The 16,803-nt window shown below is 40.3% G+C and overlaps 1 protein-coding gene across 2 annotated transcripts in view; it reads left to right on the top strand.

Annotated features, from left to right (window-relative positions):
* The window catches only part of SNX25 (sorting nexin 25), a 55,840-nt gene that overhangs the window by 8,391 nt on the left and 30,646 nt on the right, over positions 1–16,803 (top strand). For both annotated transcript variants that reach the window (XM_060246464.1, XM_060246465.1), the window contains exons 2-6: positions 50–134; positions 3,199–3,415; positions 4,604–4,776; positions 6,943–7,129; positions 9,113–9,183. In XM_060246464.1, the coding sequence (XP_060102447.1) occupies positions 50–134; positions 3,199–3,415; positions 4,604–4,776; positions 6,943–7,129; positions 9,113–9,183 (733 nt within the window). The remainder of the gene's footprint in view (positions 1–49; positions 135–3,198; positions 3,416–4,603; positions 4,777–6,942; positions 7,130–9,112; positions 9,184–16,803) is intronic.

Here is a 16,803-nt window from a genome sequence, read left to right as displayed (position 1 = left end):
TATGCATCTTTCCTCCATCTCTTAACTGTGTGTGCATATTTTCTTTCAGAATTTTTTATCTGGAAGTGCACATGAACCTGTCCCATCTAGAAGAGTGATCATTTCTCATAACATGGATAAAGCTTTGAAAGAAGGTGAGCGACTCCTAGTTATTGTATGAGAAGCAATTACTCCACATATTAGATCTGTTCTAAGGGGTGTTTAGCATACAAGGATGAGAACTCCTCGTGCTTTTGAAGAGGTACAACTGGAACTAGAATGTCTTTTTATACAATTGCATCATGTACTGTTATGGCCGAAGTACGGTAGATGTTGTAAACACGAAAAGAGGGAGACAGTTTCATCATAGGCAAGCATATATGCCTCATTTGCTACTCATAGATTTTGCTTCAATTTTATAAGATGCTATATAGTTGGAGTAGATAATTGCAGATTTGCAGACAACAGGTTTGGTAATATTAAAAAACTAAAAACATAATGCCAGTGTAGTTTAATGGGCCGAGTGCTAAACTTGGACTGGGAAGAGCTAGATTCAAATTTTCACTCCATGACTTTGGGCCACTTTTATCTTAACTTACCTCACAGGATTTTTGTGAGGATAAAATGGAGATGAGGAGAACCCCTCTGAGCTCCTTTGAGGGGGATAAAAACGTGATAGCCTTGAAACTATCAGAGGCCAGTTTGCGTGGCCTTTACCAAACAGTCTGAAAATGTATGCTGTGCTTTAGTAAGAGGGCTGGTTCCAGTTGAAAGAGCAGCAGTCTTGATGGTGATAGGTGTTCCTGGCTCTTCCTCAGCTTCTGACATTGGGGGGATTCTTTATTTTTTTTGCATCATGTAGAGCAGGGGTGTCAAACATGTGACCCAGGGGCCAAATCAGGCCGCCAAAGGGCTCCTATCTGGCCCCCAAGCAACTGGCTGTCATTTGCTTCCTTCTCCCTCTCTTTTGTTTCCTTCTGCATCACAGCTTGTTTTGGCAGGCTCTCTCAATTGCATAGCAGAGCTACTGAGCCAAGCCTTTTTTCCTTGCTTTGGCTGAGGATCCTCCCTCCTCCTAGTCCCCTGGGGAGAGAAGGAAGGAAAGAGCCAGAGCTTCCTTGGCCTAGTTGCCTGGATCACACAGGAGAGATACAAGGAAAGCACCTCTAAGACCAATGAGTGCTAATGTTTTAAGCATTTAAAAAAACCTTTAATTGTGTTTATGTCCTTTATAAAGTTTATATCTCTGCTATTTGGCATTTTATTTTATGACACACATGGCCCAGCCCGACAAGGTCTAATTTATGTCAGATCCAGCACTCATAACAAATGAGTTTGACACCCCTGAGTAGAGTATTTCTTTCTTGCTGGTGGACAGACAAGGTCAGTACATTCAATGGGATAGGCAGTGCGATAGGATGTGACTTGTACAAATCTGGAACCAACCAGGGATCCTTAAGAATTAAGGATCTTGGTACATATAATAGTTTATCTGTAGCATCATTGACAAGAATACAGTCTCATTCCTATTGCACTAAGCTTCCCGTTGAGCAGTTACTTGCTAAAACAAGCATGTTTAAATCTGACCATGTATGAATGCATATGTAATCTCTGTTTGTTTATCTCCAACGTTTAAACTTCTTACTTTCTGTGTATTCTCATTTGTGATTGTTATGCCATTAAAGGTTTGGTACATGGTAGACCAAGCATGATGGACAAAAAAAATGTCATTCCAATTAATTAGTTTAATTATTTCAATCAAAATTTGTAACATCTGACACTGACAAAGTGCCTTTATTTGCAAAAAAGTACAGAGTGGTGATATATACTTTGTGTGGACATGCTGGGAAATAGGTTGCATTGCCTAGTCTTCCAAATTTGGGGCTCTGTGCTTTAGAAATACTGTGCTCAGCTTTTATAAAGAATTTTTAGAAATGAAAATTAAAATACTTTGTCACAAGAGCAGAAGATTGAGAGGTTTGCATTGCTTATCATGCTAATGATGCATACTTGCCTTCTGCACAGCACTCACTTCCCAGGTACAGAATTTGATATGTTAAATTCTAGGGTGCTGTAACTTTCCCCACAGAAGATTCAAGGAGAGGAGGGGAAGTGCTGATGCCTTGAAGCAGGGGAATTAGAATGTGCTATAAACTTAACCCAGATTGACTATAATAATGCATCCTCAAACAGCCCTAAATGTGGAGTGCTTAGATAGTTGCAATGCATTGTGTATATAATTGGTGAGCATTAATCTCTGTTTCCAAGAAATGTTAGTTCTGTGAGGAGAGATACAGAAGGAAACTATTTGTGACCAGGGAGCAGAGGACTGTGCTCTAAGCTAAGGAGGTTTGTGGGTTGTGACCAGGGAGCAGAGGACTGTGCTGTAAGCTAAGGAGGTTTGTGGGTTGCAGAGCCCTCAGTGTTGTAGACAGGTGTCATTTCCTATAATTAGAAACAATGAGCCAAAAGTTTGGTTGCAAACCTCTATTGATCCTGTAGTTTACAATGCTGAAGACTGACTCTTTGTAAGCGTTTGAGTCGACTGTGAAGTACGCATCTTAAAAACTATAATGTAATGATTAGCAGCATGTCATACTAGGATCTGGGAGACCCCAGTTCAAATTCTCACTGTACCATGAAACATGCTGGGTGATCTTGGGCCGGTCACTGTGTCTCTGGCTTACCTGGCTCCTAGAATGGTTATGAGGATAATATGAGGAAGGAGACAATAATATATACCACCCTGAGCTCCTTAGAAAAATGGTGGGATTAAAAAAAACATACACCTAGATAAATAATCAGGAGGCGTTGTTGTTGGAAGGCATGCTAGAGCTATGGATGGTGGATGGCTTTGTAAAATAAAACTTAGAAACTTTGATGTGTCATAGTTGTATTAATATTCCTTAAAAAATGAAAAAAGTTTCAGCTTGTGGTAACTGGTAGTTACTTGAGACATCTATCCAGGCTGTATCCACTTACAGACCTCCTTGTTGACCTATGGAATTTTCTTTTGGAATTTGATTTCTTGTAGTGAAGTATTGCTAGGCTTTCTTGTTTTTAGAAATGGGAGAAAATGCAGTACCCTAAAGAAAAAAATGAGCAACCTTTTCCAGACCCTAGTTCTTCGTAACTGGTGTCTCTTTCTTCCTTTTTTTTTCTTTTTGTACTTCTTACTTGAATTCTGACATTTCATCTTTGTTGGTCCCTTTGTTTCAGTATTTGACTACACCTACAGAGATTATATTTTGTCCTGGTATGGACACCTCAGCCGAGATGAGGGACAGCTTTACCACCTGCTGTCTGAAGACTTCTGGGAAGTTGCCAAGCAGCTGCGACATAGACTCAGTAACATTGATGTAGTTAAAGTTGTCTGCCAAGATGTAGTGAAAGCTTTGCTCACCCACTTCTGTGACCTTAAAGTGGCCAACTCCAGGTAACAACATGCCCTTTCTGATTCAATGTTTAGTTTATAATACCACCTAAAGCAACAGAGGCTAACCTTCTTAGGAGGCAATGTCACAAGCCAAGTTTAAAGTGTATGAAGAGCCACTCTGTGTTTAATAGTGAGTGCGTAATAATCTGTATAATCTGTATACTTTTTTCCACTCAGTGAGGTATTGTGGCATTCTTTCACTGTAGGAAATCCTCATGAGTTATTGGCCCTGAATTCCGTGTTATTTGGAAAGAGGCTTTTTCTTGCTTTTCAGCAGCATTTATTTTCAGCTCATGTATATCTGAATGCACACTGTTGTTTGGGTATATAGTACTTTTGTTTTCCCATTTATTCAGTTGGGGATCATTTATCCCCAAATAATATATTGGTATTTTCCTTAATTTAAACAAAAACATTAAAAGTTGGGATGTGTGTTGGAATAATAGAACTGACCCTATTATTCTTGAAATAAGAAGTAGTATAGGTTTACAAAAACAATTATGATTATTTGTGTTTGAGGTGCCATCAAAATTGGAGGAAGGCTATTTAATAGACACTGCATAGCTTAACTGAATAGGTGGTGGTTGAAAACATGTATTAGCATCTGAATGTCACATTGCAGAGTTCAGGTAAAGTGAAAGATTTTAATTCAAATAACGCTGTTGGGTTACAGAAATAACTTAAGTACAGTGTGTGTGAGTTTTCTGGGATAATTTGAATAGGAAAAATTTAGATATTGAAATAATTTTAGTAAACTTAAATAACAAAGCAAAATAAGACAAATACACAATTTATGAACACAAGGGTTTGTCAGTGCTTCATTTCTCACATTTAGCCCATCTAGCATAATTGATTTACAGCATAACAGCCTGAGCAACTATAGATGAACTGATATGTTTATATATTTGCAGAAGAAGAATTTCCACTGAAAAAATATAGCATCAGAAGATTTTCAGCTCCACATCACTGCTTATGTGGCAGCTCTGACATAGTGTTTGTTTTTGCCTGCTTAATAATGGAGAAGGCAGGTGATTACTTTAAGGAAGTATAGGGTTGGTAACACTTCTGCAGTTATATTTTTTTACACCATTTTATGTATGTAGTTTCTTTTCTCTTATGGGCTGATAAATGAGAAATTTATGGCAGCTAGAAGATGCACCAAGACTAAGTTTTTGGTACTCATTCTAGACTGGAAGAGCAGCCACGGCCATTTTTACTGCACCCGTGCTTAAAGGATACTAATGAAGAAGTACGATTCCTGAAAGCATGTTCTCGGATTCTGGTGTATTGTCTTTTACCCTCGAAGGATGCCCAGTCCCTCAGCTTGCGTATAGTCCTTGCAGAAATACTTGCATCAAAAGGTAATTATATATAAGAGATTATTAAGAATTTACGTTCATCCAGTGTTCATGATAACAAACCCAGAGAGCCAGTTTGGTGTAGTGGTTAAGTGTACAGACTCTAATCTGGGAGAACTGGGTTTGATTCCCAACTCCTCCATCTGCACCTGCTGGAATGGCCTTGGGTCAGCCATAGCTCACATAGGAGTTGTCCTTGAAAGGGCAGCTGTTGTAAGAGCTTTTTCAGCCCCACCCACCTCACAGGGTGTCTTGTGGGGGAAGAAGATAAGCTGCTCTGAGACTCAGATTCAGAGGAAGGGAAGGGTATAAATCTGCAGTCTTCCTCTTCTACTGTATGGTATGGCTAGTATTGGATTTTAAGTTCAGGCTTAAAGTTGGACAGAAAGATGAACTATAGTTATAAATTTTGTAAATATATAACTTATAAAGTAGAAATGTTGTGTTCTACCAACACTGGAGCTTTCAGCCAAGAGAACAGAGTTTTTGGCTACAGTCCTATCTGTATACAGGCAACTGTTTTCTCCTGCTGAGCCATAATTCTTAAAGCAATGATGGAGAATTGAATTATTCAAAGATGTCTGTCAGGTGCACAGTAGAGTCTGATACTGCAGGGTTTCCAGAAAATAAGATTTTGCAGCTTGTTTAAGCGGGCACTATTGTACACTGGATTTTGTCAAGACAGTCCAGTTCTGCTCGTGTGTCTTTTAGTGCGGAATATGCAAGTTGCCTCATCATTATGGCTGAATGGGGGCTGCTCATCAGAGCATGCAAAGCAGAGACTATAGGTAACATCTTTTAAAAATGTTTTACGAGTCTGTATTTGTTCATAGAGATAGTGAAGGGCCATGTCTTCCAGTCACCATAAGAATCAAAGGAAATTTTAAGTACATTCTAGATCTGTGAGCATTGAAGTTAACCCTAGTCGGTCCCTCCAAAATAACCTCATCCCTCTTTTGTCACTATCATACAAACATGTGGCAGTGTCCAGTTGGTGCTATGCTAGCTTAAACCCATAGTTGGAGCATCTGAACCTGCATAGGGAGAGAGTCAGTATTCTGTAGTGATTAGAGTGTGAGCAGGGCTATTTTTGTAGCAGGAACTCCTTTGCATATTCAGCCACACACTGAGTTTGATTCCCCACTCCTCCACTTGCAGCTGCTGGAATGGCCTTGGATCAGCCATAGTTCTCGTAGGAATTGTCCTTGAAAGGGTAGCTGCTGTAAGAGCTCTCTCAGCCCCACCTACCTGCCTCACAGGGTGTCTGTTGTTGTGGGGTGGGGGGAGGTAAAGTAGATTGTGACCACTCTGAGCTTCAGAGTATAGGGCAGGATATAAATCCAATATCATCTTCTTATGTAGCCTATCCTCCTGGAGCTTACAGTAGGCCCTGTACTAAGAGCCCTGTAAGCTCTTGGAGGACTGGCTACATCAGAGGTGTGTGGCCTAATATGCAAATGAGTTCCTGCTACAAAAAAAGCCTTGAGTGTCAGGCTAAGATGTGGAAGACTGAAGTTTGAATCCCCACACTGCTGTGGAAGCTTGCTGGGTGACCTTGGGCCAGACATACACACTCAGCCTGGCCTATCTCACAGGGCCATTGTGAGGATAAAACAGAGAGGAGAACAGTGTAAATTGCTTTGGGTCCTAACACAGAGAAAGGTGACATATAATTGAAATGTATAAACAGGGCAGAAATGGGAAGAGTGGGACTTGATGAGTGTGTGGCACTGGAGTGATAGTTCACTTTCATTGGACTCAGTGAGAATGAAAAACATTCTTTTTGCTGTGCATACACACCTATGACACAGGTTAGGATGCTGGATAAATTTACTGCCAATTGCAGTGGTGCTAAACATTACAAAAACCCCAGCCAGGTTTTTTTTTTACACCTGCTGTGGGCTGTTTTAAATTATTCAAGACTGCAGTCGTGTGCAACTTTGCTGATGAGTAGTCCTCACTGAGCTCAGTGAATAAATATGAACGGGATACAAGTTGGTTTATCGAATAAATGCTGAGATACAGTGGTTATCTTATTTGGCAACTAGGTAAGTTTGATGTTTACATGAGAACAAAAATTCTGATATTTCATTTGGATCCAAAATGAACTTCCTTATGCAAGGATGCAGTTTTCTTTGGTAGTTTTTTACATGTATGTTAAACCTCCAGTGCTGAAACCAGTGGTAGAGTTGCTGAGCGATCCTGACTACATCAATCAAATGCTGCTGGCCCAGATGGAGTACAGGGAACAGGTGAATGAACATCACAAGAGGGCCTACACATATGCCCCTTCCTACGAGGAGTTCATCAAGCTCATTAACAGCAGCTCTGATGTTGAGTTCCTCAAACAACTAAGGTAGGTTGTTTATAGCATGCTCATTACAAAGTACTTGCTTTGGCAAACACTGAATTCAGTAAAGTCAGCTGTTGATAAATTCTAGCACACATGGAGTCAGATGCAAGATCAACCATGCAGAGAACCAGATCTGAAAATGAGCCCCCAGCCCTGTAGGCCTGGAGCAGAAACTAGAGCCTGAGATTCAGTGGACAGGATGTTTTTCTTTGTTGACCACACACAGTAGCAAGCTGGGATGCTAGTATTTATATTGGCTACATCAGGAGGCGTGGCCTAATATGTAGAGGAGCTCTTGCTAGAAAAAGAGCCCTGATAAATTGTTCTACTAAAATCTAGATTGATGTGGAGTAATCTAGATTACTTAGTTGAATAGCTGTAATGGGACTGCCTTCTTCAGTTGAAACCAAAGTTACTTTTCTGAAAACAGTTGATAACCTTTGGTTGTCTCTGCAAAGTCACCGTGAATTGTTTTCTGTAATGTTAGGGGACAACAGTTTCTGTATACAGACCCATGTTGTTTGACACTGTATATGTATTTATTTTAGTAAGAACATTTCCATTTAGCATATTAATTTATAATATTCACTTTTCTGTATAATTACTACACTGACCTTTAAAATAGCAATATCATGTTAAATTTATTATTTTATTCTCTTTTTAGTTCCTACTCTGTTTTGAGTCCTCTAATTTTGACAACTACAAATGAGACCTATTTATACATTTTTCATCTTCAGTCTGCTCTAATAAGTGTCCACATAAACATTTTAGTAGGCCTCATGAAATAGCTGTTTTATGCTTGCGAATCCCAGTCATTTTGAGATCCCAGGCACAAAGCATGCACAACTGCATGAGTTTATAGATACATATACTGTTCAAAAGAGGGTTTTAAAAATAAACCATGTACCTGTTTGAAGACTGCAGGTTCAGGTCACAAAGTGGGGGTGAGTTTCCCTAGCTTGCTCTGTGTGTACTCAACAAGTTTCTTAAAACCTGTTGTGTCCCAATTATTAAATCCTGGCTCTTGAATTTAACCTTTAAACTCTTTATCTGTTTTGGAAAAGTACTCTTGCAGTACCTTGCCCAGTTCTGCAAGGCCTGCGAAACTGTGCTGTTCTAGCTAGCATTCAATTGAAATGACGACCATCACTGAGGATACTGAATGGATGTTTTAAGACCACTGAATGCCATCTTTAAGTTGTATTGAAATTAGCACCTGAATTGTTTTTAACTTAATGTTTAACTCAATTTTTGTTGTTGTTCCATTGTGAACAGTGAGCTGCCCTGAACTTGCTTTGGCGGGGAGGGCAAGATATAAATCGAATAAACCTAACCTAAGTGTAGCCATAACAGAATTTTAGGTAACCTGCCCTGAGTGCAGTTCAAAGTACCCCTGCATTGCTTAACTTAAGGCAGAGGTGGGGAGTCAATATAAGATTATATGGGAATGGTAGCTTTAAGAGAGTGGTTCTGAAAATGTGATTACTTTCAAAATAGACTTAGAAAATGTAACTTTGCTTAGGATTGTACTGTTAGTTTTGTTAATATCTTGATTACGTAGTTATTACATATATAGCGTGTCTTTTCCAGAAAGCTCTACAATACTTAACAATATCCAGTGTATTTATTTACTTCATTTATGGTCCCTCTTTCTCATTGAAACTCAAGGCAGATTATGACAATTGCCACCTTATGAGTTGATGTTTTAGTGATTATCTGACTTCATGTACTAGAACATCAACATGCATCTTGGACTTTTTAATGTCTATATAACGGAAATGATTTTATTGTACATCTTGTTTTTAATATTTTATGTTGTTTTTATTTGTTGTTAGCCACTCTGAGCCCGTCAGGGGAGGGCAGGATATAAATCTGATTAAATAAAAAAAATAAAAAAAAATATTTTACTGAAAGTCCTTGCCTCCAGCATTGGAATCATTGTGCTGTGCAGCAAAAGTGAAACATTTATTTTAATTTATTGTCCAGGTATCAGATTGTAGTAGAAATAGTTCAAGCAACCACAATCAGTAGCTTTCCACAAATGAAGAGGCAGAAAGGTAAGCTCTTTCTTTCAGGAGGTGTTTAAAGTTTAAAAATGCACTCTGCTAATCCTGTGTTGTTGTTGTTCAATCGCACAATCGAGTCTGACTCTTTGCGTCCCCATGGACAAAGTCACGCCAGGCCCTCCTGTCTTCCACCATTCTCCGAAGTGTGCTCAAATTCGTGTTTGTTACATCAGTAACACTGTCCAGCCATCTCATCTTTTGCCATCCCCTTCTTCTTTTGCCTTCTTTGTTTCCTAGCATCAGGATCTCGATTAGTTATTACGTATCTAATCCTGTACATAGCCGTTTTGGGACAAATATCAAAAACTAAGTTAATCTGTATTCATTAAATAGCCTCTAAAACATAGCAACTCTGATATTTATTAGGAAAATATTGTAACTGGGTCATTTCTAGCTGTAGCATTCTGCGTAATTGCAGAGGTTTGCCAGAGCTTCAAGCCTGTATTGTAGAAAAGATCTGAATCCTAATAATTGAGGAACTACTTCTGTAAGCCAAGGAACTTCAGATGTGTCTTCTACAAACACTAGCCCTGTGAAGTGTGGCAAGTGGCCCTTGAATCCTGAGGGACTTGTTAAAAGTAGTTTGTGACCTGTGTATGTTTGTACCTTAGAAGTGCATGACTTGTCATTTGTACAGTGCTATGTGTGCTTTCTTAGGAAGTTTGGTGTTAATTGTTATAATTAACCTCTGCTTCCAAACTTCTAATATTTTGTGTGGAGGTACTTTTGCAAAGTAACTTAACTTCACTATTGCATAATGTTGCTTGGTGGAGTAAATACTGTGAAGGTGGTATTAGTGTTCAGTCAAAGAACACTTGAATGTATGAAGCTGCCATTTATTGAATCGGATGATTAGTCCCTCAAGTTCAATATTTTGACTGGCTTTCCAGTGTCCCAGGCACAGAAAGGCTTTTCTTAACACCTTCTACCTTAGTGAAGATACCCAGAGTTGAACTTCGGGCCTTCTTTGTGGAAAATATGTACTCTACTGCTGAGCCAAGGCTTCTGTCAATGGCATATTTGTAATAGACTACGGCTGGAAAATCTAGAACAAAGTTTGAGTCCACTGGCATCTTTAAGACCAGCAGAGTTTTATTCAAGCTGTAAGCTTTTGTGTGCACACAGAGTTTTCAGATACAATGAAATGGAAGTTACTAGTCCATATATACAGGTAGAGGGTGAGCAGCAGATTAGCATACAGCATAATAAAGGTGTTTGACCGATGAAAGCACCAAACAGGAATAGCAAGCTTAATTTATATGATTGCTGTTTGTTTGAGTTTAATTCTGAGGGGAAACAAGACAAAGGAAGTAAATATGTCAAAATTAGAGACTGGTGGACAGTTGTATCCTTAATTGTGGGATTCTGAGAGTAATTAATTGAGACCCTGCCATTACACTCCATCCATCTCCTCTCAAACATGGAGGCGATGTTACAGCATCTTCTTCTTTGAAGTGGGGCGATCAGCTGTATAGAGTTATATTCCCTGTCCTCAGATGAGAGAAATATATTTGTCAGTCAGTCAAAAATTTATTGTGTATAGCCATTGGCCGTTACAAAACAAAACAGAACTTAAACAACAAAGTTTCCAATTAACACCTTAAAAGTTCCTCAGAAAGGCCAACCTCAAGAAGTTACAGCATTTGATATTACTCTGGCTCTTATCTTCTTAGCTGCAAGAAATATATTTGAATCTACCATTCCAAATTATGTTACATTCTGCTATTCATTACTTTACATGGCATGCTGGAGCAAAAACCAGTGTGGAAAAGCCTCGTGTTCTAGTGGGTAGTTGCTGCATTTTGACTTTGTCAACATGGTTGTTGCTTCTTTGTAGAGAATTTAATTTTCCTTCCTCTTGTCTTGCCTTTGTCTGCCTGTTTAGCTCTTTAGAGCAAAACCTGCTCATATGCAGCGTATTTGCCTAGTGGCAACCCTTTGTGCTAAGTACAATGTTCAGCTTCTGGTAGTATCAGTAAATACCAGTACAACAAACTAGCAGAGAATAACAGTGAATAAATCTTGACATGGTGAGAATCCCAAAGGGGCATGCTCTTTCCTTAACACCACTGGAAAACACTCGTGAGCCTTGCTTAGTTGTCTTACATTCTTTATTCTGCTTCCATTTCTCTTGAAATGGGTTTAACTTACTGTTCTGTATGTGTGTATGAGTGTGTATCAAAAATAATTTCTTTAGAATGCATAAGCAATTATGTGAACTAGAGCAAACTCTCTGCTGTTACTAAAATAAAGACTAGGTTGAAGCAGTATGAAATGGAAATATAAACAGAATTTGTAATTGACTTCTCTTCAGGTGGAACAAAATATCCAGGCCCTATAGTGAAAGACTGATTTACTGTAAAGACTGTGTTAGCAGCCTGACCTTGTCAGAACTGAAAGGCTAAGCATCATCATCATCATCATTATTATTATTTATTTCTTGTGTGCCATTACCTTTGTTTTCTACAATTAACTACAGAAGCTTTGTAGCTATACTTGTGAGGAAACCCCCCACCCTTCAATTTCAAGGAATGTTGTTGTTCTTTGGACGTTTTAAAGGAGATGTCCACTTCAGAAAGCCTGATAGAACAGAATATTTTTCCAAAGTGTGGAGGAAGTAGACAGACTTTGCTAGTCCAGTATCCAACAGCGTTTGCAGTGCAGGGATGCACTGACGGAAGGAATCATTTGCATGCCAACATTTAGAGATGTGTTGGATTCCAGAAAGGTATGGAACAGTGTCTATTCCTGCTGGATTCTATAATCTTGTTCTGGTTTTATTATACTTTTTCTGAGGAGTGTAGCATTTGCTGAGATGGCCGTTGAGAACAAGTTTACGAGCATTCTTGTATTTTCAGGGTAGTATAGCTGTTGACAGTTGCAATTCTTATGCCACTTAATTGTATATATGATATGTAATGGGGTTATTATTTCACAGAGATTAATGGGTGTGAATTGAGTAATAGGAAGGTGCAAGAATGAGAACTTTGTTCTAGGGGTTTGTTCTGATATTTCCAGAACTCTTTATATTGTGACTTTGATGGTCCAGGTTGTATGTTAGGATGGCCACACATCTGGCAATGGTTGGATCTGCACAGCTGGACAAAAATATTTCATGTGAATCGGATTTTATCCAGTTATGGTAGTTACCTGAAAGGACGGCAACCCCAAATATAAGACAGTCTCCCTAAAAGATTGTGCATAAATTTATCACTCCTCTTTGGCAGCATGTATGCAAAAAGCCTAGTTTTCCTTTCAGGTAAATAAGGGTAGTCAAGTTGGCTTGGATTTGCATCTGCCTTTATTTTGGAAGTGGCTTTTGGCAGATAAATTTAGATATGTCAGGTATAGTTCCATGAGAATGAAACATGTGTCTGAATTGCTGTCAGCAGTTGTTTAGTCCCTGACATATATGCAAAGTATTTGTGCAACTGAACTGTAGAGAAGAAGTTAACTTTTCTGGAGTTGCTTTAATCCATAGTGATGTTCTGATTCACAGTTTATTATTTTTGCATGTATAATGTGCAATTTCCCTGATCAATTAAACTGTGACAAATGTTCATTGTACATTGGTAAGGGTAATATACAGTAAGTCTATGGAGACAGAGAAAAGGCGAAGGAGATGAATGGGAGGGCTTCCAAATTTCATTCAGTCAAGTACTTTCAAGATAAGGTGTGATAGATAATCTTGGATTTTTTTCTTTCACCTACTTGGTTATGGGCCAGTCAAAGATCCTGTTTGCTGTACTTCTCAGCATGAGATTAGTCTGTTCTTTCAAAACTGTTATTTCAAAACTTCTCTGCTCCTGTCATTTTGAAAAGAGATTGTTCCCTCTTTGCCTGAAGAGATTCATGTTAAAATACAGTAGTAAGGTGTAGAGTCATTGTTAACGTTCCTGTTAAGCAGCTTTCTCCCACTTACCTGCTTTAGTGTAAGTAGGTACTATGTGTACCAGTTACTGCACTGTTGTGCAAAAGTGGGATTCTATGTGAATGGGACACTTTCAATTTTTAATAAATGGGGCATGTTAGTTAAATTTTACAAGACAGTTTTAAAAACAACTATTTCTGTTTATATTCTTTCTGCAGGTATGGGTGTTATTTTCTTAGCTTTCTGCTGTTTCTGTCCCAAGGGAGACATTTTTGGTGTATAATCAATGCACATTATAGTTATTGTGGTGCATATATAATCTATTCAGTTCTGTAAATATATATACAATATTGTGCTTATAGAAAAGAGATATTGTTAGCTAAAATAGTAGGAATGTATACTAATAAAATGAAAAAAAACTTACAAAGAAATGTAAAGAGAGTCAGTCACATTCCTTGCCATCTTCTCCCTTAAAGGCTAAAATTCCTGAAAGATTAATGTTGCATTTAAATATCATACCAAGTTGTGAACTGCTATGTTGGGCATGAGCATGGCTCATTTCTTAGGCCTTCCCACTTTCTTCGCTCCTTATTCCCTTTCCTTTTTGCATAGAATAGAACTAAGGATTCATGTTTTGAAAGAGATTCTGCTTTCCCCTGAGGAATAACTGCAGGCATCAGCTTGATGCATTGTTTGCTTGCTTCCCACAAACTGAGATTCTAAGCCAGGCTGGTTTACAAGTGGAAATCTTAGAGTTAGCACATTTTGCTGGAACGTGCCACTTCTACCGATTGACATAGGATTTAAACCTTGCCAAAGGACAAGTAGAATTTACCCATTGCCAAAATGTTGCTGCTTAGGCAGAAAAACTAAAATTTCAAGATGTAGGCTGATAGTTCTGCTCTTCCAATACAGTCAAAATGCCCCATTTGATTCTCTGGGCAGGTAGCTCCAGTTTTGCCTAAATTAATGTCACTGGAAGCTCTCTGCCATTGCATCTGGTTTCAGTTGATTTTGGTCAGGCATTTATAGAGTGAAGACAGACGTGTCTCATTCTAGAAGTGGTGTGATTATTTCTGGTTTTCTGCTGTGCGGTAAGCTGTGCTTCTCTTCTCCTTGCCTTGCTCTGTCACTGACACATGAACTCCTTCACCATCAATTTTTCACTTCCCCCCCATAAGCTCTGAGTAGGCATTTAAAGCTTTACAGCATTCAGCACACATTTATGCATTTAAATATAATGTGCTTATTTATAAAACTTGAAGTGCTGTTCTGAGTGAGATAAGGAATGATCTTGTGTCAGTCACTTAGCTGTCTGCAAAATCAAGATGGGAAAGTTAGAGGGAATAGCTTAATGAAAGGACCAGCCAATCAGCATTCCTCACAGCCAGCATCTTCCAGAACCATGAAGAAATTGTTACTTACAAGTTGGAAAGTTTGTCCAAAAAAGGAGATGAGTATTAACATACAGTGTATTTTGTCTTCACCAATAGTCTAACTTTGACCTATTTGGATTCTAGGATTTGAAACAAAAATTGTGTTGTCAGTATAAAATGATGCTGTACCTTTATTAGTGTTCTGTGCACAGTTTTAATCAGCCTTGCAGATAAGACCTGAGAACTATATTGAGCTTCCAGAATAGAACACCAGCTGTTCTTTTGCATATTAAAGCCAGTGTGGTGACAACTGTTTATAATTTATCTGTATATTTTCTACTTTAAAAATTCTAACTGTGGCATCTAAAATGATGCCTCAAATCAATTCTACAGGAAGTATTACCTGGCCACACAGATCTCTTTATTGTTTGTCTAGGTTATCCACTAATTTATTTCTCCGTTTCTGTTATGTATGTGCCTTAAAGTATGTACTTCCTGCTGGCTCATTGGAGCCAGGAAAGCAGAGCTTGGGGACTGTATAACAATGGGTAGTGGGATCCAAATACCTGCCCCCTACACCTATCACAGACCCCTGCCTGTCTGAAAGAACCAATGGCAGGCTAGCGCGGGAGCGTAGAGTTGTATATAGGTTTGGCCCACAGGCCCTTAGTCAGTCTTTGTTGGGAGCAGCCTTGACCATGCTTTTCTTAATAAAGAGCTGTCCTCACTATGATCTTGTCCCTGCAATGCTTTGAACCCACTATATTATAGTGGCGATAAGGATGGAATCTTGGTAGGCGATGCAGCAACTGGCAACGCACTGCACCTCGCAGCAAGCTCCCGCTCCGCGCACCGCCATTGCTCACAAGGGTCGCCACGCCAGGACAGGAGATGAGTCAGAGCCAAGCTTCCAGCTCCGCCAACGCCGGGGAAACAACTTCTCCAAGGGCCAACCCTGACCAGGCCACAGCGCCTGGCCCCCATGGACAACTGCCAGAGTTCAACCCCAAACAACCCAAAAGATGGGACCGATGGGTGAAGCAACTCAGCTTCTATCTCTTCTACCACGACGCTGAAAATGAGCGGAAGCAGAAACAGCTTTTAGATTTAGATTTTGCGGGGCCCTTCCAGGGACAGGTATTCTTCCTGATCTTAGATTCCCACTCCAAGTTGCTAGAGGTAATCCCGGTAGCATCCACTTCCACCAGGGCGGCACTAGGGGTGCTGCGAAGGGTTTTTGCCACACACGGGTTGCCAGACACCTTGTTTTGGACAATGGGATGGCATTCACTTCAGCCAAGTTCCAAGACTTTTGTGGCCGAAATATAATAAAGCATATAAGTTCGGCCCCCTTCCGCCTCGCCACAAATGGCCAAGTGGAGCGGATGGTGCGGGCTACTAAAGAATCGCTTTGCCGCATCATCCAGGGTGACTGGGAAGCCCGCCTAGCCGAATGTCTGCTCGCCCAACACTACACCCTTAGTATGGTAACCGGCCGAAGCCCAGCAGAACTGCTCATGGGTAGGAGGCTTAACACATTACTAGACCGCATGCATCCGGACCGGGCCCCAAACCTACAGGAGATACTGGAGATGGTCCAGGCACCCAGAGGGTTCGACACAGGGGACCTGGTGTTCACTAAAAACTTTGAAGGGGGAGCGGCATGAATACCTGCCCGAGTCTCCAGGGTACTGGGGGCCGTAATGTATGAGGTCACCTCAGAAGAGGAATTCGCAATGAGGCTACACATAAACCAGTTACGGCCCCGCGAGGCACCAGGGGGCGGGGTAGTAAGGCCCGGTACCTCACCAGCCGACAGTACGGAGGTGGAGACAGAGGAAGTGACGGCCCCAGCAGCTGTGGCTCAACAGACATCCATGCCGCAAGAGGAATCAGAACATCTGGCCAGGGCTGAGCATCAGGAAGACCCCGAACCCTTGGCCAAGGCTACAGTGCTACTGGGTCCGCTGCACCCGAGGCTGCAACCTCCTCACCTGTGGCCCTGGAACTTCGAAGGTCAACATGCGAGCGGCGCAAGCCAGCGTACCTAAAGGCTACTTATAATAGGGCTTGCGAACTTAGGGGGGGAGGGATGTTATGTATGTGCCTTAAAGTGTGTACTTCCTGCTGTCTCATTGGAGCCAGGAAAGTAGAGCTTGGGGACTGTATAACAATGGGTAGTGAGATCCAAATATCTTCCACCCTGCACCTATCACAAACCCCTGTCTGTTTGAATGAACCAATGGCAGGCTAGCGTGGGAGATTAGAGTTGTATATAGGTTTAGCCCACATGCCCTTAGTCAGTCTTTGTTGGGAGCGGCCTTCACCATGCTTTCCTTAATAAAGTGCTGTCCTCACTATGAT

The sequence above is a fragment of the Heteronotia binoei genome, chromosome 9 (genome assembly GCF_032191835.1).
Source record: "Heteronotia binoei isolate CCM8104 ecotype False Entrance Well chromosome 9, APGP_CSIRO_Hbin_v1, whole genome shotgun sequence".
Taxonomy (NCBI): domain Eukaryota; kingdom Metazoa; phylum Chordata; class Lepidosauria; order Squamata; family Gekkonidae; genus Heteronotia; species Heteronotia binoei.
Note: the sequence above shows the minus strand (reverse complement) of the source record. Positions and strands in the feature narration are given on the sequence as shown.